At 43.7% G+C, this 24,819-nt stretch overlaps 1 protein-coding gene and 1 long non-coding RNA gene across 3 annotated transcripts in view; one reads left to right on the top strand and one right to left on the bottom strand.

Moving 5' to 3' along the window:
• The window catches only part of LOC142803992 (uncharacterized), an 85,906-nt gene extending 84,018 nt beyond the window's left edge, over nt 1–1,888 (top strand). The window contains exon 2 of the long non-coding RNA XR_012894402.1: nt 1,481–1,888. This is a non-coding gene — a long non-coding RNA (uncharacterized LOC142803992). The remainder of the gene's footprint in view (nt 1–1,480) is intronic.
• LOC119170555 (monocarboxylate transporter 12) overlaps nt 1–24,819 on the bottom strand; it is a 118,594-nt gene that overhangs the window by 39,372 nt on the left and 54,403 nt on the right. For both annotated transcript variants that reach the window (XM_037421759.2, XM_075890439.1), the window contains exons 2-4: nt 5,682–5,782; nt 2,200–2,352; nt 1,486–1,796 (exon numbers count right to left, since the gene is read on the bottom strand). In XM_037421759.2, the coding sequence (XP_037277656.2) occupies nt 1,486–1,796; nt 2,200–2,352; nt 5,682–5,737 (520 nt within the window). In that variant the 5' untranslated portion in view covers nt 5,738–5,782. The remainder of the gene's footprint in view (nt 1–1,485; nt 1,797–2,199; nt 2,353–5,681; nt 5,783–24,819) is intronic.

Raw genomic sequence — 24,819 nt, 5'->3', positions numbered from 1 at the left:
GAGCAGCAAGACCATGAATTTTAAATCCTGACATTATTGACATACGCGTCAAGATTTTCATGTTATGACTAGTCACTTATGCTCGTCATACCGTCATGTTATGCTACATCAGCTTTGTTATCAATATTATTATCGAAACGGCCAGGGGAGCAAAACGTCGTAGGTGGATAGATAGATAGATAGATAGACAGATAGATAGATAGATAGATAGATAGATAGATAGATAGATAGATAGATAGATAGATAGATAGATAGATAGATAGATAGATAGATAGATAGATAGATAGATAGATAGATAGATAGATAGATAGATAGATACTCTCAATATTGCCGCAGTTCTCCAAGGAATACTTTGTAGTTAAAACAATGCTATTTGTACGCTTCATTCCAGGTGTTGTCTGTTTATACACATACTAACAACTTACTGACAACATGTGTCTGCACTGCTAAGGTACTCGGCTGCTGACCCGCAGGTCGCGGGTTCAAATCCCGGCTGCGGCGGCTGCATTTCCGATGGAGGCGGAAATGTTGTAGGCCCGTGTGCTCAGATTTGGGTGGACGTTAAAGAACCCCAGGTGGTCAAAATTTCCGGAGCTCTCCAAGAAAAAAAGTCTCTCATAATCATATGGTGGTTTTGGGACGGTAAACCCCACATATCAATCAATCAACATGTGTCTGCACTGTCTATTAATGAAGTGTGAGGATGCTAGAGACTTTGCAACACAAAAATTTGGTTTCACGAGGTGTCGGTTCCTGAGATGTGTAAGCAAACTAGTGTAAGAAAAAGCTGTATGGCATGCTATCGAAGCGTTGGATAAACTTTCAAGCTGGGAAGGTCAGGTCTGGCAGAAATAGAGGAGGCGACGGAAGCTCAACGCGAAGAAAATTGCATGAACACGTGGTATTGCTGTAACCAACATATCAACTACATTAGTATAATTCAAGGTGAAATCCTATGACACCTTGGGTTCCAGAACATTTCATTGGAGTCAGGTGAGAAAGTGGTTTGACAGCTCAATGTAAACTTATTAGGTATGTCAGTTCAAGTAGCACATATTTTAGTGAATAGGTACTTCTATTTACCAATAGTCCTTTTTGGTTACGTTTGCCAGAGAGCAATTTTTGAGCTCGATTTCTGCAGCTGCGTAAATAAACAATAATCCACATTCCTGCCTTGTGATAACGTACTTATGTCTAAATCTGCAAGATGACTTCTTCTGTCACATGTAACGGTTCCATTTGAGGCATTCATTTAAAGTGCAAAATTATACAATGGGTTTATCTAATAACTTTCGTTCCTGTTTTGTGTCATGTAAGACTTTTTCATATATATTTTTCGTAAAGTTATTCAACTTGTGCGCACAGACGGCGTGCGTATGTACCGTATATTAAAGTATGCGCCTTCATTGTTAGTAATGAGTCTACTAAAACATCATAATAGAAGTGATACAAATGAGAGTGAGAAAGAGCTGTTTTGCAGCTCACCTCCGCAATCAATCAGAGAGCCGATGAGGCTTACAGGCCAGGAGGCGAGACCCCTGTCCACGTTCATCTGCTCCATGATCCCCACCATGAGAAAGCCGGAGCAACGGCTGGATGACGACTCCATCGTCGTCATGACGAAGGCCAACACTGCTACCCACCAGCATTTGTCGACGCCTGTCGTGTCACACTGGGCTTTCTGCGTAGCTTGTACCTCGGGAGAGCGATGATCATAGCCACCCAAGGAAGCTCTTCCAGACACGGGCAAGCAACTTGGGATGGACGATGTACGACTGTGTGACTCCGGCTCGAACCTAATTAGAAAGATGACTCCGTGTATTTGATAGGAAGCTTTTTTGCACGAGTGAGATCATGAAATGAAGACAAATAAATAATCGTGAGACTACTTTTCGTTAAAATTCATTCATAAAGCAAATAGATATTATAGCCAATGAACCACAGCAAGCATCGAGTTTACATTTTGAGAGTAGTAATGATCGCATAAATGGTTGTAGAAGTAGACAAAAACAGACGGCAGCAGTAATTTAAATCTATGCTTCTCAAATAAATGCTTCGTGAGTAAGATGACAAGCAAATGGCATGTACATACCTTTGTAGTGTAAGGTGATGAGTTTACAATAAAACTCTGCACATTCCGTTTCTAGAATAATAGGTAGGATTGTAGTAAGAACTTTTGCTATAAATGACGCTACCCACCAGCATTTGTCGATGCCTGTCGTGTCGGACTTGGCTTTCTGCGTGGCTTGTAACTCGGGAGAGCGATGATCATAGCCACCCAAGCAAGCTCTTCCAGAAACGGGCAAGCAGCTTGGGATGGACGATGTACGACTGTGCGACTCCGGCTTGAACCTGGTTAGAAAGATGACTGCGTGTATTTGATAGGAAGCGTTTTTGCACGAGTGAGATCATAAAATGAAGACAAAAAATAATCGTGAGTCTACTATTCGTTAAAAATACAATCATAACGCAAATAAACAATATAGCCAATGAGCAACAGCAAGCATCGAGTTCACTTGTTAAGCGTAGTAGAAGTAGACAAAAACACATGGCGGCAGCATTTTAAATCATTGCTTCGCAAATAAATGCTTCGTGAGTAAGATGACAAGCGAAGGGCATGTACGTACTTTGTAGTGCAAGGTGTTGAGTTTACAATAAAACTCTGCACATTCAGTTTCTAGAATAATAGGTAGGATTGTAGTAAGAACTTTTGCTATAAATGACGCATTTGCGGCATTTCCTGACCTGTTCTTTTATGCGTAAACTTAGGCTCTTTGGAATGTCAGTTTAAATGACAAATAAGATATCTAAGTTTAGCTTGTACCTCAGTCGATCGTAACTAGGTTGTATTCAAACAATACAGTGTATCTTGTACAATTTTGTGCTTTGCGTATGCGTTTGGACATGAGTCAGGAGTAAACGTTGCGCGTAGCAGTGCTCCTAATAGAAGAGTCTCCAGCGGGTAGACATAGAGAGAGACGCGCTGAGCTGTAATCCAACCTCGCATATGACACAGGCATGTGTCAGATACAGCTTAATAATAGATAGGTTGACTGACTTTAGTTTTAGTTTATTTTTCAGCTATTTTTGGTGCTTATAAGTCTAATTTATTGGTGATGAGAATCGCCTTGTTCAGTTTCCGTACTTTTGACATGCACGTCCAATTGAGGTACTACTTCATTCACATAAAACGTTGGTCAGATACCTGCATTGCTGTGTACAACTCAGTTATAGAGAATGAAATTCGACACCAAAATTTTTTAAGGAAGTTAACATCTTATATCACTGCAGGCTTCTTCTTCAGGGAGTTCATGTGTCTATTAAGGTAGCACTCTCTCATTATCAATCTTCGTGCCTTGTCGTCAAATAGAACTGCTTTAATAAAGCAGGTATATTGTCGTCACCAACACTAGTAAGCTTAGATGGTTAGATCATATTCATAATGTGGTTGCTGAAACTAACAAATCCCTAAGTCTCATAAAACGGCCACTATCATGATTATACGCCGAGACTCATCAGCTGACAAGACATTAAAGGTTATCGGCAATATAAAATCTCCATCCATCCTATTGTAACTTTTTGAGGTGCTTCATGCGGTGCAAAACCATGAGGCTTGGTTTCGTACCTGCCAGCACAACAGTCAGCTGAGTATTGTAAATATAAAATCGTCTTTGAAAAATAATGTATTACTGATTTAACGAAAAGTCTTTAACATATGCATCTTTGAAAAGCTGTATTATAAGGGTCCGCACTTACCTGACACGCTGTGGTAAAAAAAAAAACGCTGCCCTAGAGAGTGTGCGTCATGCTTTGACGTAGAAAATCGGTGTGCGGGGCCGATTTAGTATTTCAAAGTGCGCGGGAACCATCATGATGGTGATAGCTTAAACTATGTGCGCGCCTATGCGCGTGCTCGTGCGCGTACTACGTGAAAGGCTCCCGAGCCACGGGGACAGCTCGGCTAACCCCAGAGAGCAAGGACAAGTTCGGGCCACGCCCCGGCTGCTCGTTCTGACCCTCCGTGTCCGGGCCTCGTCCCGGCGTTGAAGTCCTCGGGTGCGTTCTGGACTGGGCATCGGCCCACCTCGCTCCCACGTTGGTCTGAAGCGGCGTTCGTCACGGCCAGCTGCTGTTCTGGTCTCGGAGCGAGACGCTGTCCCTGGTCTGTTCACGGCAGACGAGCGGTACACTGGTCTCGGTGGTGTACAGGCAAGCCCAGGCGTTGACCACCGTACTGGGATGCCCTTGGCGGTTATCTTCTAGACCGGGCCCCGCCTCGGTACGAACTCCGCAAGTACAAGGCATCGCGCCTTCTGACTACCAGAGAGCTCAAGGTCAAGCGCAACGTTCACGCCCCAAGAGTAGAATGTGAGTGGACAAACAAGAACGTTAACTCCCTTCCGCGTAGGACCATGAACTCGTGTATATATATATGTGAGTTTATGTTGTGTGTATCCCCTTGTCCGTGTTCGTGTATATAAAAGTCTCTCGTTGTCCTCGAACGTCCTCTGTCCTCATCTGGCTAACCTGCGCCCACAGTTGCCCACACACGCCTCTTTTTTTGCCAAACCACCCTTCACGTGGCAGACACACTCATTGTTCTAAAATTGACGGAGCTACAAAATCCTTCAATAGCTCTGTCTTGCCAGTAGCCATTGCGAAATGGAGCTGTTTACTTGACCTTGTATTAAATACTCCCTGCCCCCTCTCTTTACTATTCTTATCAACGTTCTCTGCTGACATCGCATTTGGTAGCAATGTGTTGGTAAAAAAATCTCGCTATACTTTCACTGCAATTTGTTCCTTGTTTAGCTGACTAATTCATTTTTGTGCTAACTCATGCCAGGAGGGCAAATTATTCCTTTTAAGTTAGCCTATGCAACACATAAGGATCCAAAAGATGGCACAAAACAGTATATATTTCTCAGCGCAGATTTGCACCAGTTATTAAAAAAAAATACTGAAACAAAAAGTTAAAAATGGTGACTAAATTCTATCAAGTAAAAGGAAATCAGCCACAATGCCAAGGCAAGTCTCTCTAACGCCGTGGTTTTTTATTCTTTTTCACTTGTGATGCACATCTGTGCCCTGCTGCCTCTTTTAGAAGTAGAGTGCGAAATCATCATTGTTTTGTGCTGCTGTGCCACTTCAGTCCTTTTTTTACTTTGTATTAATTTTCAAAAAACCAATACACGGGTCGCATGGGAGTGTTTTCAGAAACGCTATAACCACTGGAACAGTATATTTTTTGTTTTATTTTTCTTCTTGTGGTTTGAACAGCCCGGTCAGTATAGCTTACGTAGGTGCTACCTATTCTCCAAAGCATATGCAAACAACATAAATTTACTAAACCGATATTGCTGGATATTGGTCCTTGGTACGCTGGTTTAAAGACGTTTTATGTGAAAGTACTCATTGGCTTTTATGTACTAATACTGCCACCAAGAGCTCTTGGTGGCTGGTGAATATGCACCGAAGAATAACGCTGCAACATTTTAACAATGACGTTAAAACTCCGCAGACCGAGACCCGCAGTCATTAACCTCTTCAGGGTTGCTCGTGTGCGAAAAATGGTTCACACTTTTTGTTGATGTCACTGCAGAAACTCCCCCCAAAATTGTTTTCATCTAATTCAAAGAAGAGTACTGCATATGAGAAGAGAAATAATTCTGAGTATTTACTTGGAAATGGTGAAAACACCACCAGATGCATGTCGTCTAGCCGTGCCATCTTCCATTGTTTGGAACAGCCGTCCTTGTTTCGTGTATTCTGTGTGTGTGTCCTGCAAGTTTACAGAAAGTACACGAAGCAAAAATGCCAACATAACTTACAAAGTTATTACTAAAAGAGAAAGCGTGATGATCCCTCAAGTTTAGCTGCATGTGACATGCTAAAGGAATCAAACAAGAACATGCTATTGCACCTGAGAGAGTACAGAAAGTGTGAAGACCATTTGTTTTATTTTATTCAGTATGCAGAATAACACATGCGTATGATGAGTGGTGTAGGCAAAACATAACGGCAGCGTTATTTCATCTATATACCTTCTTTAGAGCTGCTGTTGAGTGCACTACTTTTGAAGAACTTCAACGTTGGCTGACGTTAAATGTATCTAATCAGCAATATAACAAAGTGTTTCAACTTAAGTAGCAATTTCGGTCAGACTAATAATTTCTCTCTGATACATCATATCAAACGCTTCACTATAATCTATAAATATGACATCAACCTGACAATGATTATTCAGGGCCAATACCTCTTCGTGAGTAAGTCTACTTTGCTAAGTAGTGGTAGAAAATCCGGAGTGAATGATAGTTGCGTATGACATTCACATGATCGCAACCTAAAGTGGACTTATTTTGGTCGATACTGGTCTGTGCCCTCTAATGTGAGCTCTGACTTTACGCCACGCCATAAGCTACACTTTAAACGCCAGAGTAGCCTGTAAGGCTATGATGTGCACACAGGTACCACTTGTACGAAAGGACGTTACTCCTCTTCCTTACGCTTCGTTAAAACCCTGTAAGTGCAGGCCAAACTGTCACTGACCCGCTGCTTAGCATCAAATCCATTCCCGCAAGGTGTGGAATTTTCCGAAATTTTCTTGATTCTTCTTAGTTGTTTAACCAAAATATACTTTACCCTACCACAGTTGCTGGAAGCAAAAGAGGGAGCAGTGTACACCAATTTGTATACTGTCCAGAGAAGTATAAACCCATATTTGAGTGAAAGCATATCTGGAATCAAACGAGTACTCTTTGCGTGTGCCACACTGCTATTTAGTATCAGCGGGGATTAGAAAAGGGGTGCGAAAATTCCGCGTACACTTTTATATACACAGAAAACAAAGTTTGAAACCTTGTTCCACAGCACGATTATTTGACAGGATGAGTTTTATCAGGAGCCACTGAGAGGGACTTCGGTACTAAAGCGGCGTGGACGTTATATATAGGCACTGCATAGATAAAGATGGCCTGCATTAACGCACAGAAAGGGCAGTGAGACAGAAAGATATTTATAATTGTCCAGTCCTCGGCACAGTTAGAGTGCCGCAATGTTTTGACGTGCATTTATTATTAATATTGTTTTAGACCGCTTTATTGCTGCAAGTTTACCCCAACTTTCATTCATGCCTCTCCCGACGGTGTTAAATCAGTGTATGAGGTGTGACTCTCTCTGAAACTCTCTCTGAAATATCAGAAACTGTGACAGACAATATTTTTGAATGCTTTTTCATGTACCTTACTAACCGATCAATGGTTTAAAAGGTGACATGTCTAACAGCTTCCACATACACAACTAAGAGCTCCTAAAGGCAGATTCTCATAGCAACTTGATATTCAATTTAAACGCAACTTTTTTTTCTGTCGACACTAAGCGGAGCGCCTTCAAAGTGAGACACCTCTTTGAAAATCTTTTTTGTTCGCACCACCTCACAGGAGCACCGGGACGCCGTCTGACACTCCAGAAAGCTTAGGAGAAAGATGTCAACCGTCCGTCAAACCACAGCTCAAGCCATCAAGTAGTGACGGTCAGAAAAAGTTTTCGCGAAACGCGAGACCTTCCGTCAGCCGCCCACCATCTAAACTAATAGAAACACCACAAAACACACTGAACGCAATGTTTCTAAAAAAACAAACACTCACGACGCCACTCAAATAGCGCAATGACCCTTGGAAATTTCTCCGCTCTGTTCTCTCTCCCCTGTCTCTTCCCCCCTCTGTTCACCTTCTCCTCGCTGTTGTGCCGGTTTTTCAAGTTCATTTTTCTCGCGCAAAATATTATAATTTTGAAGCGAACAACATGTATGCTCATTCCTGATGAAGGCCAGACTTTGGCCGAAACCGTCGAAAGAAACGTTCGGTTCACTCTAAGCCGAAATTAGACAAAGTAGGACAAACTGCAGTCATTAAAAAAACGAACGAACCGTTCGTCGAACAGGGATTAAATGCAGTGACAGTGCATGTCTCGCGCAAACGCCCGGCAATGAAAAGACCAACGGGAAGGGTAACGGCTCCACGATCACCTTCTCAGGCCCCAGAAACTCTCAAGTTCTAGCGATGGCCGTAGAAGGCGAAAAAATCGACTACGGCGAGTTTCGTCATGTGCGCGTATAGTGGAACTACTATGTCCTCTTTTAGCGGTAGGATAAGTTAGAGTGTATTTCCCTGTTAGGGGCGCTCAACGCAGCTAAAATATTTATTCCAGAATGTATGAGAAGACCATTACCAGATTAATTACCACGTCGTTTTCCATAAAAATTGAGGAGAATATTTTTTAATTACATTTACTAATTTTACAAGAGCGGTGACTGTTTAAATTTCACAGTATTGAGATTATCATGATTCTTGAAAAGAAGCAGCCCATCGGTATTGATTGTGTTTATGTCAGTAAATTTGTTCTAATTGTGACCACGGTTGGGCGCGATTGTATTTATCGATTGGCATTATGAAGCTCCATTTTATTTCAGTCTCGATATAATAATACGAGCTTGTGTGTCAGGTTTACGTGCCACTACAACGAAGCGAACGTGTCTACAGCCTGTGAACCTTGTGAGCTGATGTGCTTGACTAACGTCCGGCTGCGCAGCTTCCAGCATGAGAATTCAACGCTGGCAAATTGCCCAAATACTACCTACGAAAACGGAATAATCACGCACAGTGTGGGCGTGCTCGCCTGTGAGTGAATATGCACTGATTTACACCTAAACATGGCCCCTTTCTCTTGCATTCGCTCCAATTTCTAACATTTTATAAGGTTTTCAACTTGTGCAGCTAATGAGATGCACACCTCGTGAATGCTTGAGACTTTGCCAGGTTGCCACATTCGCTCTATCTATCTTTACTGCTAAACCTTGTAACACAGATCACATCATTACAGCATAAGTTTCACCTATTCCTGCTCTAAATGAGTCTGCTGCAATACATGCTCATTAACTTAATGCATGGTAGAGTCAAGTGAACTTTTTGTACATACACGCATTCGTACATTTTTCGTAAGTTTACAATCCAGTATATACATTTGCATGAACCGTATAGCTTATACAGTTGGGCAAACAGCTAGCTTTTTTCCTCTGAATAACGTCAATAAAACAAATTCATTAAAATGTCACCCACAAGATAAACTCACAAAAATAGCAATCAAATATGTCCACGTTACCTTTATTATACGCAGTACGTGTCTTCATACACATTTTTCTTAGTCATGCATCGAAAATCAATTGACGCATCTGTTGAGTAACAGCGACTGTTCTTTACCCTTACTACCCAAAGGCAGCCTCCTTGAAAGTGCTCATACCAATGTACACTTGGATGCTTCTTCATTCAACCTACCTCAAGTCAGCGGAGAATGTGTCATCACTGAAAGCAAGCTCATGGTCCAAAATCTCCGCAAGGTATGGTTGAAGACACTTTATTTATTCAACCTATTTTGTTCAACCATTTTTGTCTTACACTCCTTATGACTCTGACTTTTTTTGTCTTTTCAGAGAACTGGACATATGAGAGACCATTGATTTCCAAGCTACCCATATCTAGTCGTAAGAAGTTCAACAGTTGCGATAGGAACAACCTTATGCGCAACCAATATACCAGGCGGACAAACGCAAGCTTCATACTGAAACGCAGTGATAGTGTATGGTATCTCCAAGCTGTACGAATTAGGCTGCACATTGTTGTTGCCTGCTTTATAAATTATTCAGTTTACTGGAAATGTGCAGGATTCACATTTCATGGACTGCACATATGATAGGGTGCACATAACGTAGTTCATTTTATAAGTCAAACTTTGCATAGAGTGTCACATATAGCTAGGTAACAAGTAGGTTTGTAGCAGTGCATATTAAGCAGAACTTCTTTTTCACATTCAGTATAGATTGCCCCGCCGCGGTGGTCTCGTGGCTAAGGTACTCGGCTGCTAACCCGCAGGTTGCGGGATCGAATTCCGGCTGCGGCGGCTGCATTTCTGATGGAGGCGGAAATGTTGTAGGCCCGTGTGCTCAGATTTGGGTGCACGTTAAAGAACTCCAGGTGGTCGAAATTTCCGGAGCCCTCCACTACGGCGTCTCTCATAATCACATGGTGGTTTTGGGACGTTAAACCCCACATATCAATCGAAAACATTCAGTATAGATTGCTGTGAATGTAAGGACAGCTGCAAAGAAGTGGTACGGACAGCTACATTAGTGCTGAACAAGGTTACTAATACCACGTGCGTGTTGGGAGTGATACTGTCAAAGCTCTAAACGAAGAAACTGCGCAAAAACTCATCCCTTCATTAAGCGAGACGTGTCTTGCAGAGTTGGCAACCATGGAGTCGAACCATGAGAGTGAAATAACTAGAAGAATAAAGATGGGTGGATCGCATTCGGCAAGAATTCTCAAATCATGAATGATAATACATCACTAACCCTTAAGAGGAAGGTATATTGTCACGTGACACGTGACAATATTGTCACGTCGTGACAATATAACAGCTGCCTCTTACAAGTACTCACATACAGACCAGAAACCTACAGAGCAGAAAGCTTACAAGCAGGGTTCACATTAAATTGAGGACGACGTAGTGAGCAATAGAAAGAAAAATGATAGGTGTAACCTTAAGAGACAAAAAGAAAGCAAAGTGGGTCAGGAAACAAACCGAGGTTAAGAATATCATAGTTCAAACCAAGAAGAAAAAACGGACATGGGCCGGGCAAGTAGCACAGGCAGGGTAACCACTGGTCATTAAAGATAACTGGCTGCATTCTCAGAAAAGACAAATGCACGAAGGCAAATTTCAAAGTTCGGTGGACCGATGTGATAAAAACGTTCGCAGATATAACGTGGCAGCAGAAAGCGCAAGACCAAGTTGATTGGTTTATTGTGGAAAAGGGCATCGCCCTGCAGTTGGTGTAATCAGTCTGATGATGGTGATATGCCATAAACAAGCACCAACATGCGTGCAAGCAGTAAGCCTTAATGTTGAAACATGTGTCAATATTCATGTTTCAAATCATGTTTGTTTACATGACAGAGTTACGTGACGCAATCGAAATGAAAAGTAATCAATAATTTGGATTCGCTTGCATTTATTTCACTGTGACTCCATGATGATCATTCGTAGCTTGTCCAAGAGCTCCAGTTCAGAATCAGAAATCTCATCTGCTCAGAAAGGCTGCTGTTCGGTTGTTTTCCACCTCTCGTATGAAGTTTAGTTTGATTTTGCCAAATGTTGTGATCACTCTGGACGGACTTCTGCGAGCGGCAACAAAATCAAGGGGCTTCCAGCTTTAATTCGCCGTGGTGGATACCAATGTACCCAAATTATTGAGAGATTTGTACGTCAGCTGTAACTGTGTACAATATTTTATAAAATTAAACCTAAAAATGCCCTTTTCGACTTGAAAAATGATAGCCATCGTTTTCTAACTGGAGTAGGCTAATTGCTTGATTTTTTTTCTTTTTGTGAAAAGGTTCGGCGGCACCACTGTGTTGTTTCTGCGATTGCATGCACTATCAAGCGTCATCATCTGTGCGAGAATAAATCGTCTCTTTCTTAATGATAGCAGACCAAAAACGCTTGTTCACTGGACGTTCTTTGGTGTTTGAGTTGTTCAGTAAGCATTTTTGGACTCCAGCTTGAACAAGCTTTGTGATATCTGGGCATATCAGCTACGATAGCGCAAATTGTAGTGAGGCCAACAAGGGGTACTTTGTCTTACAGAACACTATCGGTTATTCGTCGATCTATTGCATTATCCAGCCCACTTGAGCAAATTGGTTCGTCTGGATGCTTGGCGTGGCTCTTCACTCTTTGTCGTGCACGTTTGTGCAGCCATTTCGGAAGTCGCAACACTGTGTTCTGACACTTGTTTCAGTCGTCACAGTGAGTCCATAAACAAGGCACAACTCCTCGTGAATTCGAAAAGCTAGTAATTATTTTGCATGCAAAAATGTATATAGTGTGCACCTCACAGCAGGTGGGAGCAACAATATTCGCAAACAATGTTGTCTGCGTTCCCCGACAACGGGACGACTACTGAGCCAGAATAATCACTTCTGAACTTTCGCTAAGAAGTAGCAGATTGTGCTTTGCATATAGCTCTTCAGTCTGACGTGCAAATATTGAAATATTAAGAAATGGCCCTTACTTTATGAGTAACCGTCATAGAAACAGATTATACAGATTTCACTGAAATGATTTCTCACTGCTCTTTTTTCAACATGATTGCTGCTGTGGCTTCAAGCATTTTTCAGCTTTCTGGTGTTACTAGTGTTTCGTATGTTTTTATTGCATACGTATATGTCATGTGTAGTGTATTATGAATGCTGTCCACTGGTGCATACTTTGTTTTTTCTTACAAATGAGTGTTTTTTGGGTATGAAAACTGGCATCTATTATCTCTTGTGTCAGCTGATCAACAATGGGCGAGCAAGGGCGAGGGTAGCTCATTCTCTGAGCTTGTCATCTGTGACAACGTTCACAAGAATGTTGAAATGTTTGACTCAGGCTTTCATTATTTGCCAGCTGTTACTCAAATAACGTGTCTGTCACTGCAATATTTTACCTCTCTTGAAACGTAAACTAGGTTTCTTTTTCAACATGATCCTGTATATGGTGTTTTCCCAGAATTGACGAGCTTAGCACCATTATAAGTTCATACAGTTAATCGTAAAAATATCGGGCGCGCAGGCAAGACCTCAGAAATTATGCACAATATCGAGAACAATGTTATATGCAGTGATTTCTAGCACAACCGCGTCGGGTCATTTCATTTTATTCAACATGATGTGCCACTCGCCATTGTGTTGTCAAATAACATATTACGGCTTAGGCTGATCGTACTGACACTGAACTTTTTGAAGGCATGTGTGGTGAGAAAGACAACGGGCAGCCCGGCAGCAAGTAGTATGCAAGCGGTGTTCAGTGTAGATATCGTTGTCTGACTGAACAAGACAAGAGGGAAAGTTGAACAGTTTCAGTGGGTGATTTTATTAAACAGATGGTTATTTCTGTTTTTTTTTGCATGTATGGTTTATCTCTGTAAAAGATAGTGTTTCTTGTTTACAGGTATACTGCTACACTCACGATTGTCAATAAACAACGTAAACTTACTTGCTTAGCGTGTTTTTTGCAGGTTGAGGCATCTCGGTCACCTGGTGACATAGCGGAAATATTGAGAGTAACGTTAGGCTGCCTTGAGCACGAATACCACCCCGCAACAACAGCGAATAAAGGCCTAAAACCGGTGGGCATGCACCGCGACCACCTGCACCCGCCACCAGAGCACCCGCAATATTGCCCTAACGCAATGATGATGATAGTCTTAGCAGCGTCATCTATAGTTCGGATAAGTTAGTTCACAACGCCACCCCTACGCTTATTCTCGTTTCACAGTCAAATGTACTGTTTCCTTTCTCTAAATGGTAGTACATAGGTGTTCTGTTGCCTTCTGTCAATGTTGCACTGCAATTCTCGGTACGGTAGGCAATCATTAAAACAAGTTATATCGGCTATACGCCACAGTGAAAAAGAAGCATCATGAAACGAATGGGAGATTTTATGAGAGGCAAGTAAAATACGTCAGTGCGTACAGCAAGTGCCCTCGCGTTTCCACTATGCCGGAACGGGTGCGCCGAAACCAAGTGAAAGTCTCCGCTCACACAGGCATTGCGGATAACTCACTTCAAAGTGCTGAACTACTAAGAACACTCACAACGCTAATAAAAGTAAGCTGTTCGTCAGCGGTCATGTACCCCCGCTGTCACTGACCACAACTTCAAAGCGATATATGGAAAAAAGTATGCTTCATGCGTCATCGGTATCAAGCTGGCTACCGATGTGAGTGTCTCGCCGGCACACGCGAAGAAAACGGCGCCTCCAATTCAAAGATTAAGGTTAAGGATGTTGTAGGTTGCCGGCGGATCTAGCCTTGCATAATTTGCAGGCAATTGCCCCGCCCGGTTTCCTCTTTGCTAATTGTTGCTAATGTCCTCTGTTTTTGAACTAAGCACGAGCAGGCTATTAAAATGAAAATCCTGCATAGTGCGACGTAAGCCTGCATAAGACGGCGGCCTCTGTGCTATTCCGCGTGCAGTATTGTGCCGGTGTTCTATCTCGCCGCACTATACCCTAAACAAAATAGTCACTCATCACCAGTCACATGTGAGGTCTGTAGCATTCAAAAACTTCAACAGAAGTCCTGACACCTGTTTCCTGAAGACCGAGTGACCACGCGAAAACACAATATCAATCGCGCTGTGACAAGGCGAGCCTAACCATTGCATTTCCTCAAATAAACCTTGCCGTTCCTTCTTAAGCTCACGACACTTAAGCAAATAGCGTTCTATATAACCGTTTTCCTTGCACTTCGGGCACAAGGGCGTCGCGGAGAATTTTATCTTGTAGAGCCATGCTGGTGAACGTGCTTATCCCGTTCGAATGCGATGAACAAGCAGGCTTCTTCCCTTGATAGCCCTTTGGCACACATGGCTGGTGAAGCGTCAGCCATAACGAGTGAAAATGCTTACTGAAAGCTTCTCATAAGATACGCTGCTTGTCTTTCGGACCCTTCTTCATCGGTGTAAGCTCCATAGCACTCCGGGCAAGTCTGTCAGCCACATCATACCCGCTATACCCACATGTGATGAAATGTGGGTCCTGAATGATTCCCAGTGACCTTGAGTGCATCGATCCAAACTCAATTCATTTTTTAGTCACTGCAAAGCGGGCGTACTGTCCGAAAACAGCACGAATTGTTGCTGCCTAGAAAACTTCAGTTTCTTCAGGGCTGCCTGAATTGCCACGCTTTCACAAGCTGTCGATGCAACAACGCACTTGACTCGTGCTGCCACGGGCGCCTTTAAGGACAGAATCACAAACGCCGCAGCGCTTGCTCCGCACACTATGTCGACTGATCTATCGGTTAAAACTTTCAAAAGGTCGGCGTACTTTTTTTTCAATATATTCAAGTACAAAATAACGTATTTCTGCTGTAGGTGGGGATTGTTGTTAATCCATGGAATCATCACGTGACAGTCAACATCCTTATGTGACCAAGGTGTGTCTTGTCGGAGTTGTCTTTGTTTGGGGAAATCGATGCCAAGATGGTGAAGGGTGTTGACGGCCACGAACGCTCCCGATTCCGTGCGTCGCTGAAGGTGACTGAGTAGTGGTCGTCCTAGGCTCGATTCGCCGAGTCGGCAAAGCTGTGTCAGCAGTCTTTGAGAGGTGCGAAGACGTAACGGCGGAAGAGAAGGTTGATGAAGCACCTGTATGCTCGCTGAAAAGTTCAGCACTCCAAAAGTGACTCAGATGCCTTTACGATGAAGCTTTCCCAGCCGTTCGTACTGTGACTCACTCGGAGAGATCAGAGGCAATTGAAAAAGCACACGATTGACAATTACTGCTGCGTGCATATTTATTTCGGTGGCTCCCCCAGCTTGTTCCAGCCACCCATCCAAGATTGTTTACACGGAGTGACAGCGCTGACATTGTCTTGTCTACTGCCCGTCACCAAATCATCCTGGTGTCTATTGTGACTAAAAGGAATCTCATGTACTTAACTTGCCTAATTTATGCACCAGGAAGTACTATTTTTATCTTTGTTTCTCGTCTTCGCATACCTAGGAATAGCATGAATTGAGACGTTTCACCTAATATTGTTTGTCGAATAGATTCAAGATAGGTTTGTGCGGAGAGTAGAACTGTTTGGCCAATCATTTCCAATCGCTTATGCTGACATCCAGACAGCCATACGCATATGTCGTCGGCATAAATTGATATTTGTACTGCCTTTCTCACAGCCTTGAGAGCATTAGGTGAACCAGCCATGGCCGCATCGAACAACATGTGAGACAAGACACTGCTCTGTGGCACTGCTCTGGTGATTTTTTTCAGCTACCGAGCACTGTCCCTAATTTCGCCTGCATTAAGCGATCATTAAGAAACACCTAAACAAAGCGTAAAAGGTGCCCCGTTATTCCCATAGACGCAAGACCACAAACTACCGCACCTCGGAACACGTAGTCGCACGCTTTCTAAACGTCCAGAAATATAGCCAGAGTTGCAAAGTTGTATTCTCATTGGTGTTATATGTCACTCACCAAGTCCAAGATGTTGTCCTGTACGCTCAGCCGTTGCCGAAACACAGCCATACATGCTAGAAGGGCCTTGTGATTCTCCATCTACCATGTCAGCCGAACGCAAGCCAGCTTCTCCATCAGCTTCGCTACGCACAAAGTTAGTGATTATGGTCCATATGATGCCAGTTCTGTTCTGTCTTTACCTGGCTTCAGCACTGGCATGACCCAGGCCATTTTCCAGGCTTGATGAATGTTTTCAGACTCCCAAACATAGTTGAAATGCATCAGTAACCTGCTCTTCGATTCTGCAGGCATATTTGAGATCATTTGGTTTGTAATTCCGCCAGGTTTGGGAGCACAGCGTCGACGGAGACAATTTATGGCTGACGTTAGCTCCCGTAGCGGGAAAGGTGTGTCGCTACCAGATTTAAAATGAGGCAGAAGTGGGTAAGGTGGTTCACTTTTTCTTGTGATTACATACACGTCAGCGAACTCTTCGGCTAGAGACAGCATTGATGTATCCTTGAATAACAAGAGGGCAATGAATGGTCTCAAAGTCTCGGGCATGCTTCCGAAACTATTTACTACTCACCATATCTTTGACAGTAGAGTAAATACGCCTAAACTCCCCTAAAATGTTGCCCATTGTTTCCTCAAAAGTTTCTTGCTGTGTCGCCGTATTACTGCATTAGGTCTGTTGAACTGAGTTTTGCTAGCAGGTTCGCCACCTCTTTGCATAAGCTTTTTCTTTGCCCTTCTTCTAGCTGCACACAAATACGGAGCTTCAATTGAGGGGCTGGAAAATGCACACGTAGCTTAAGTATAGCGGTTGCAGCCGCTTTGCTCACCAGTATATTCTGAAACATATCTCATGATTGGTGATCTAGATGCTCTCGGTAGCGATCACAATCGGCTACTTTGCAGGATTTAGTTACCGTCAATGTGTAGCCTGCAACATTATTAAATATAAAGAAATTATCATTTTCCATTCTGCCCGGAGCTGTGCAACACGTTAGCTGAACGTCACTTGAATGCAACGTCAAGGCAATCACACTGGTACAAGCTGAAGGCCTAAAGAATGTTACACTGCCATCATTCGCAATGCATAAGTCTGGCTTATCAATAGCATTTTACAGACAACGTTCACGTGCATCGAAATCCTGGTCCCCCCATGACGTGTGATGCGCATTGAAATCACCACAAATTGTGCGCGGAGCTGGGCAACGATGACACAGATCTTCCAAAAACTTCTCTAGAAATTTTCTTGTGAGCTGACGCATGCACCGATGCAATGCTGACATTGCGGTTTCCTATCTGTGCCATGATCGCACAAACGTCTGTAACATCTGTGCACAAGTCCGCCACATGTAGTGCCTCGTGTGGTATCTCTGTTCATATATACTCAGTGGCGCTTCCATTTGGGAAAGTCGTTGTGGTGGGGCTCTTATTAGTGACGTATCCAGTGATTGATCTTTGTTCGATGGTCCAACCGCCGACAGAGGCAAGATCGGAATTTGATATTCTCTCAAAAACAGGTGTAGTTCACTAATGCGAGAAACAATACCGGCACAATGTCACTGCAATATAAAAGGCATTTTTCGGCGATTTAACGTGCACTGAGGCTTGGCCTTTGGAATTCTACTGCTGGTTGTGCCCAAAAAAACCAAGCAGCACTGATTACAGAGCCAGCACGGCCTGCAGCATGGTCTTCGAGTACCTGGTGGCATTCCCGCTAGGTGAGAACGTAGAGCGGCCAACAGAACATGAACAATATCCGCAGTGTTGCGGAGAGAGATAGAGAGAGCTCTTAATTGAAAAGCAGAGAATTTAGACGGCATGTGTGTGTCCCTGACTTGCTATGCTGCGTGGGGGAGGGGATTGGGGACTGAAAGGCAAGAAGAGAGAGAGAAAAGGTATTAAGAATTAAAATGGAAAGAATAAAAAGCAAATGTACAGATATTTTTCTGTCTCTTGGGTAGGGACGTGTACTGAGAGCATGACTTCAGTTTTGAAGGCGCCCCTACAGTTTGTCTAGCTGACCGATATTATCAAAATACGCGAATAAAAATTTCATCGCTTGCCTCTGTTGCGTGAAGCTGGGGAAAGGGCCAAAGACATAACCAACTGATTAAGTTTTTTCGGTTAACATATGCATGCAGTGTTCATAGAGAACACGCTCATCGGCATACGCTCGGCACTTAAACAAGAAAGGCTTTACAGTTCATATGGAGCCACAGCTATTGCAGTAAGGACTGTCTACTTGACCAAAGCGATACCGTGAATTGTTTCCATAAGCACTGTTCAGCCAGAGACGGCGGTAGAGAGTTTTCAGGTGTCGAGGGATTCGGAGTGGGAGTCTAGTCCTGAGATGTGGGTCGATAAAATGGAGGAAAGCATAATGGTGTGTCAGGAGGTTCCATATCCTGTTGTTTTCTTCGGAAGCAAGCCTTTTAGCCAGCTGGGGAACATCTGATTTAGTGAAATAAGTTCGCCTGTAATTTTGCTTTTGAAGTCATTTGTGGGCCGCTTCATCTGCTTTTTCATTGGCCAGTATACAGCAATGAGCCGGTATCCATTGAAATGTGATAGCGTGACCCACGATAATAGCCAAGGGGTGCAAGTATGGTATATCAAATGAAATTGGTTGAAAATTTGTTTTTTAAGAGGCTGAATGGTATTTTTAGAGCTCCCTTAAAGTTGGTGATCACCCATCGGTTCGGCGTTTGACGCAGGATGTAGATGACTGCTTAATTCCATGAAGTTCTGCTGTCGTTTATGATTTCCTGCGTTGTAGCCGATAGGATAGACTTTGTCCTTTAAAGGGAACATAGAGGCCATATGACGAGATGTCTTGAGTAGTTGAGGCATCAGTATAAATATGAGAATGCTGAGTGTAACGCTGGGCTAAGTAGAAGAGAGTAGTCTGCAGCAGTGCAGTCTGTGCAATACGTCTTCCCGCTTCATTCATTCCTGAGCCGCACTGTTTAATATCAAGAGGTAAAAGCGTCCACGGAGAAAATCTTGGAGGCATCAACTTCTTCGCCTGTCTAAGTGTCGCGGATATTTAACTCATGTCCCTTTGTCTCCTTCTCAAATTCTTGTCTCAGTACTCGGGCATAGGTAGTTCACGTAAGATTGTTTTGAGTAGACTCACTTGGCATGGTTCCTTGGTTTGCTTGACTCGCATTGCCCGGTGTTTTCAAGAAGCATTCTTCTGATTGCACCTCACGTATATTTTCTGGTCTAGTTCATATTCTGTCTTTCATCAATAGAAAATCCTCAGGTGATTGAGCAACTGACCGGGCAGTAGTTGGTTAAGTTGGTTTAGGCCTCATAAGAAAGGCTTTTCGTCTATGCATCGCACTCACCCGAAGTGGGCACCCACTACAACTGGCGGGTTGGTCACTATTGCAGTTTGTGCAATTAAAGTCCGCCTTGCAAGTTTTGAAGTCATGTGGACCTCCACAGCGTTTGCATTGCCGCTCTCTTTTGCGGAATTTCACCACGTGACTAAAACGTTGACATTTACAGCACCTTGGTGGTGGTTCTGTGTATTCAGCGGTTTCAAGTCGAGTAAAGCCAAGGTTTATAGTCAAGAAGTCGCTCGGTGTTTGGAGTAAACGCAAGTACCACCGCGTCCATGGGTCTCACTTATCACTCAATCGTAGAAGAAACTTCTAACAATCATCCTGACGTGATTCACGCCTTGAGGTTTCGTGTATCCGAAAAGACCTGCCTCTGTGTATCACTTCGGAACACCTCTGATCAAGCAGGTGTTACGCAGGTAGGCAGTAGGAAGACAAGAACCAACTTCTACACCACACAGCTTGCCACAGCTGAAAAGTGCGTTTACTTGATCTTTAGTGACCACGTCTAGCAGTAGCGAACCTTGAGCAGTGAAATAAGTCCAAACTGGCTCAGCATCAATGACTGATTTCACCGCAGAATGTAAACCAATAGGGTCCACCTGTATTAAGTCTTTTTCGCTCTTTGCGGGTGGCATAATCACCGGAATACCCTCAGCTCCGCTTTTGCGCTGGCTTACCTTTTTGAAGTTGTCGTCTTTTAGGTCCAACCCATCGACTACCTTCTTGTCGTGTCCCCCTATTGTGAATGCGTAATCACCAGTTATGGGTTCATTGGTGTCGCCAAAGTTACGTTCGCCTGCTCGTTGGTCTAGTCGTTTTTATGGCGTATGGGTTGAATCAGACAACTGTCCTGGTCGCTTGCATGACTGGGTCATGGTTGAAGTCCCGGAATCGGACCCTTCTTCCAGTCACCTCTTCTCGAAAAGGGCCCGGTAAGGTAAAAATATCCTTGATGCCGCAGACGTCTTCGAGAGAATGACCAGAAATAACAAAAAACAAGTAAAGATAAAAGATCGAGGCTAGGTTAATTTAGCTTCACTCTCAACGTCGTCGTCTTCCTCTCTAGCATACAATTTATTTCACGAAAAACAATGTCTCCTGCATTAAAGCTTAGACAAACTTACATTTTTTTCATGCGACAATTCTTGTTACATTAAGCGTGAACGTGATCACGGTTACGACGAATCGTGTGGCCGGCGGTACACAGCGAGCTACACTTACCAGCACGATAAAAGAACCGTGCCTGCGAACGGTCTCGTCACTGTAGTTATACAGATATCTTGATCACTCCGTAAGATACCGCGAACATTGAGCACCTATACCTATTGTTCATTTGTGAATATAAATTAACGACGACAAAAATTCCACGCGAGCCGCATGTTACGATCGCCCGTGGTCGTTTAGCCGTGGTCCTCGTAGGCCTAGCGACGCCATCGGCAAGGTATGACGGTATGACATCAGCGGGCCGCAGTTGGTATGTTTGTGTTTGCTGGCTCGTGCACCAGCTCTGTGAACGCTCGTGCAACCGACATGATTGAATTACAGCTCATAATTCGACTAGAGGGATGTTGAAGATTAGATAGATCCATATTGAAAGATTGGTGCGCTTTTGGTGCTACAAATTAGCCCATGTAAATGTTCACGTTACGATGTCAATGTGTATTGATTTTAAGCCGAGTGAAAGTTGCCCACTGGCACTACATGGTAGGTAAAAATACTGTGCTATACATATCCGATAGTTCGTTCTCAGTAGTGTAGCATGGGTGATTAGTGTTTGCGGTGGTGTTTCACTTTAAAATTATACTGCATATAAATAAATAAATATATATATATATATATATATATATATATATATATATATATATATATATATATATATATATGACAAATCCTGTGGCTGGCGGTACACAGTGAGCTACTTATCAGCACGATAGGAGAACCGTGCCTGCGAATGGTCTCGTCGCTGTAGTTACACAGATATCTTTATCACTCCGTAAGATACCGCGACCAATGAGCACCTATACCTATTGCTCATTTGTGACTATAAAATAACAACTATGAAAATTCCACACGAGCCGCTTCTTGCGATTGCCCGTTGTCGTTTAGCCGTACTCCTCGTAGGCCTAGCGACGCCATCGGCAAGCCGACACGGTATAACATATTTATATATATATATATATATATATCGATCTAACAGACAATAATGCCAAGGAAAGTATAGGGGAAGATATAAGACCAAAGTGTAATGTAAGTATGAAGAAAAGTGGGTGAAAAGATAACTTGCCGTAGGCAGGATCTTGCCTATGGCAAGTTATCTTTCGGGAACTGCGTTCACTGACTTGAGGACAGTGCTCGTCATCTTCGTCTATTTACATTGTTTCATTACCGCTAACCCCTACATCATCTCTCGCGTGATGAACATCTTTTCATCCTCCTGCCTTCACCAATCAAGGCAACAGGTATTTAAGTTGGCGTAATTACTCGAACCTATCTGCACAAATGGCGTCCACGACAGCAGGACGAAGCCGTTTGCACTGAGATGAAATCTGTGTGGGGAAGTTGAGCGCGCAAGAGCCTGTAACGTTAGCAGAACACATAGGGCTTGAAAGAGTCGAGGTAAAGACGTGGGTAGATGCACGGTTAGAGCGCGCTTGTGAGGAGTCACTGTAGTTACGTGAAGAACGTGCTGCTGAAAGGCAAGCGGCGAAAGAACACCTAGAGGTCGAATAGATAACTCTTCAGTTTCGTATTTGATTAGCCGAGGCTGAAGGTGGTCAAAAACAAGCAACACGTGATCGAGAACCAGACAGCAGTCAAAACCGCCCCCGCTTGCTCAATCCGCACAATCTGATTTCAGTGTTTGACGAGAGGCGAGACGATCTGGATGCATATCTTATGAGGATCAAACGCGTATTTCTTGGTCAAGAATGACCGGAGGAGAAGTGGGCTACAGCAGTAAGCCTATGTCTCAGCGGCGAAGTGTCAAAGATCTTCTGTCGTCTGTCCCAGAAAAGTCTATCAATTACCAGAGCACAAAAATGGCCTTGCTCCCGAGATTGATATTGCTTCACAGCCGAAGGCTCTTGGGAAAACTTTCGAGAAAGCAAGCTGGAAGACGGCGAAACGTGTAAGCAGTACGCCACGAGATTACAGAGCTTCTTCGGTCGCTGGCTGAAAATGCCGAAAGTGAACAAAACATTGAATCCATGCGCAACCTCATCGTGGCCGAGCAGTTTCTAAATAAATGTCACGACCGCTTGGCTCTGTTCCTGAGGTAGAAGAAATGCAAGACAGTCCAAGGAATCACAGAAGTGGCTGATAAGTTTACTGAGACCTAAGGACAAAGAAACTTGTCGGTATTTCGTCCCTGGCCAAGAAATAACTCCGGAGAGCACGAGGGGTGTTGTTCCACCAAGCCACAAATTTGGTAGTTCCTCTGTGATCGCCTTTGACACAGAGTTTCTGAATGCCGCACTAAACCCAAACGAGTCTTCTGTTGGTATTGCCGGAAGTAAGACCATGATGCAAAAGCATGTCCACTGTCTTTGTTGTCAGTGTTCTTGACTGGTCTGTCAAAGAACACGACCTCTTGCTTTGTGTCATCAGACCAGAGGTCAGACGCACCTGAATCTTGAGTTTACTTACCCGTAGATGAATGGCATGAAGACGTTGCCACTACGCTTAGAACGCGCACCAACACGGCTACCTGGAGTTTGTCATTATTAAGAGGGGTGGTGTTGGGCTACGTTGTATCCGTCTTGAGGGACACTGGAAGCAACACCCTGGTGGTGCGCCGTCCCTTGTTCCAGAAAATGCGTCGACTGGTACCACCGCCGCTGTTTTGTTGGCTGACCGTAATTGCATTGAGGTACCGGAAGCAGAAGTACGACTTCTGTCATCCCATTTCTCAGGAAAAGTGATAGCAAAAAAACCACCGCCGCTGTTTTGTTGGCTGACGGTAATTGCATTGAGGTACCAGAAGCAGAAGTACGACTTCTGTCATCCCATTTCTCAGGAAAAGTGATAGCAAAATATATGACATCATCTCTATACAATGTTATTGTTTGAAATGTACCGGGCACCTGTGACGCTAAGGACCCTGACTTGACCTGAAACAAGTCAACGAGCAAGAAGCCCATGGCTGATGAGACACTGAAGTCTGAAAAGAGCGCCAAGGGAGAAGGCGGGACGAGCTGAAGCTCGGTGTGTCAGGCAGAGGGTTTCATGGCAAGCAGACGATTAATGAATTTGGCAGCTTACACGTAACGCCGGAGTCCGTTCGCCAAAAACAAGAGGAAGACCGGTCGGTGGATTTTTGTAGGTCGAAAGTTGACACTATCATCTGGGACAAAGGAGCCGAACACTACTAATTCATGCTTGAGAAAAGAATTTTGTACCACTGTTACCATGCGGCTCCAGATAAAATCTTTTAAGAAGAGGTGGTCCCAAAGTTTTTTTTGTGTTTAGGTGTTGAACTTGGCCCAAGAATCTCTGATATCTGGTCACCAAGGCATCAAGAAGACAAGGAACCGATTTTTGAAGTGATTTGGTTCGTCCGGTGTACAGGAGGAGGTCCGAAGATTCGTCAAACTATGTGACGCGTGCGAGAGGACCATTTCTAAAAACAAAGTCGGCAAAGCACCTCTTGGAAGGATGCCTTTGAATGACACGCCATTCGTACGCGTAGCCGTAAACGTCATTCGGCCTTCACACTAGTGTCGCAAAACGGCAATTGGTATATTCTCACATTTGTAGATTTCGCCACACAGTACACTCGGACTCAGTGGTCTTGCCCGTAACCGACTCGGCAATGGTGGCAGATGGTTTACTGGAAATATTTTTTTGTATTGGATTCCCATGGGAAATTCTTTGTGACCAAGCGTCCTGCATCACGTCAGAATTCACGGGAGAAGTGAACGCATTGCTCGCTGTTCGGCAACTCGACGTCTTACCACCGGAATTATAATGGCTTGATTGAAAGGTTCATTGGCACAATAAAGCAGATGTAAGGTGAGTTATGTTAAGAAAGCCGATGTCTTGGAACCGCCTCTCGCGCCTCTGTTTTTTGCCTATCGAAAGCCACCACAGGCCAGTATGGGTTTCTCCCCTTTTGAACTGATATAAGGCCGGGATGTGTGTGATCCCCTGGATATCCTCAAGGAGATTTGGACAGGGGCAGACCTAAAGGAGGATGTCAAAACCACCTACGGTTATGTGTTTGATCTGACAGAACGGCTTGAACAAACCCTAAAGTTGGCGCAAGTGAACCTCTCCCGAGCATAAATCTCGATGAAGTATTATGACCGAGCTTTAAAAGCACGAAAACTTTAAGGTAAATTGTTTAAGTTGGTGAACGGGCACTGATACCACTCCCAAACAGTGGAAAT

This window comes from Rhipicephalus microplus, chromosome 3, assembly GCF_043290135.1.
Source record: "Rhipicephalus microplus isolate Deutch F79 chromosome 3, USDA_Rmic, whole genome shotgun sequence".
Classification (NCBI taxonomy): domain Eukaryota; kingdom Metazoa; phylum Arthropoda; class Arachnida; order Ixodida; family Ixodidae; genus Rhipicephalus; species Rhipicephalus microplus.
Note: the sequence above shows the minus strand (reverse complement) of the source record. Positions and strands in the feature narration are given on the sequence as shown.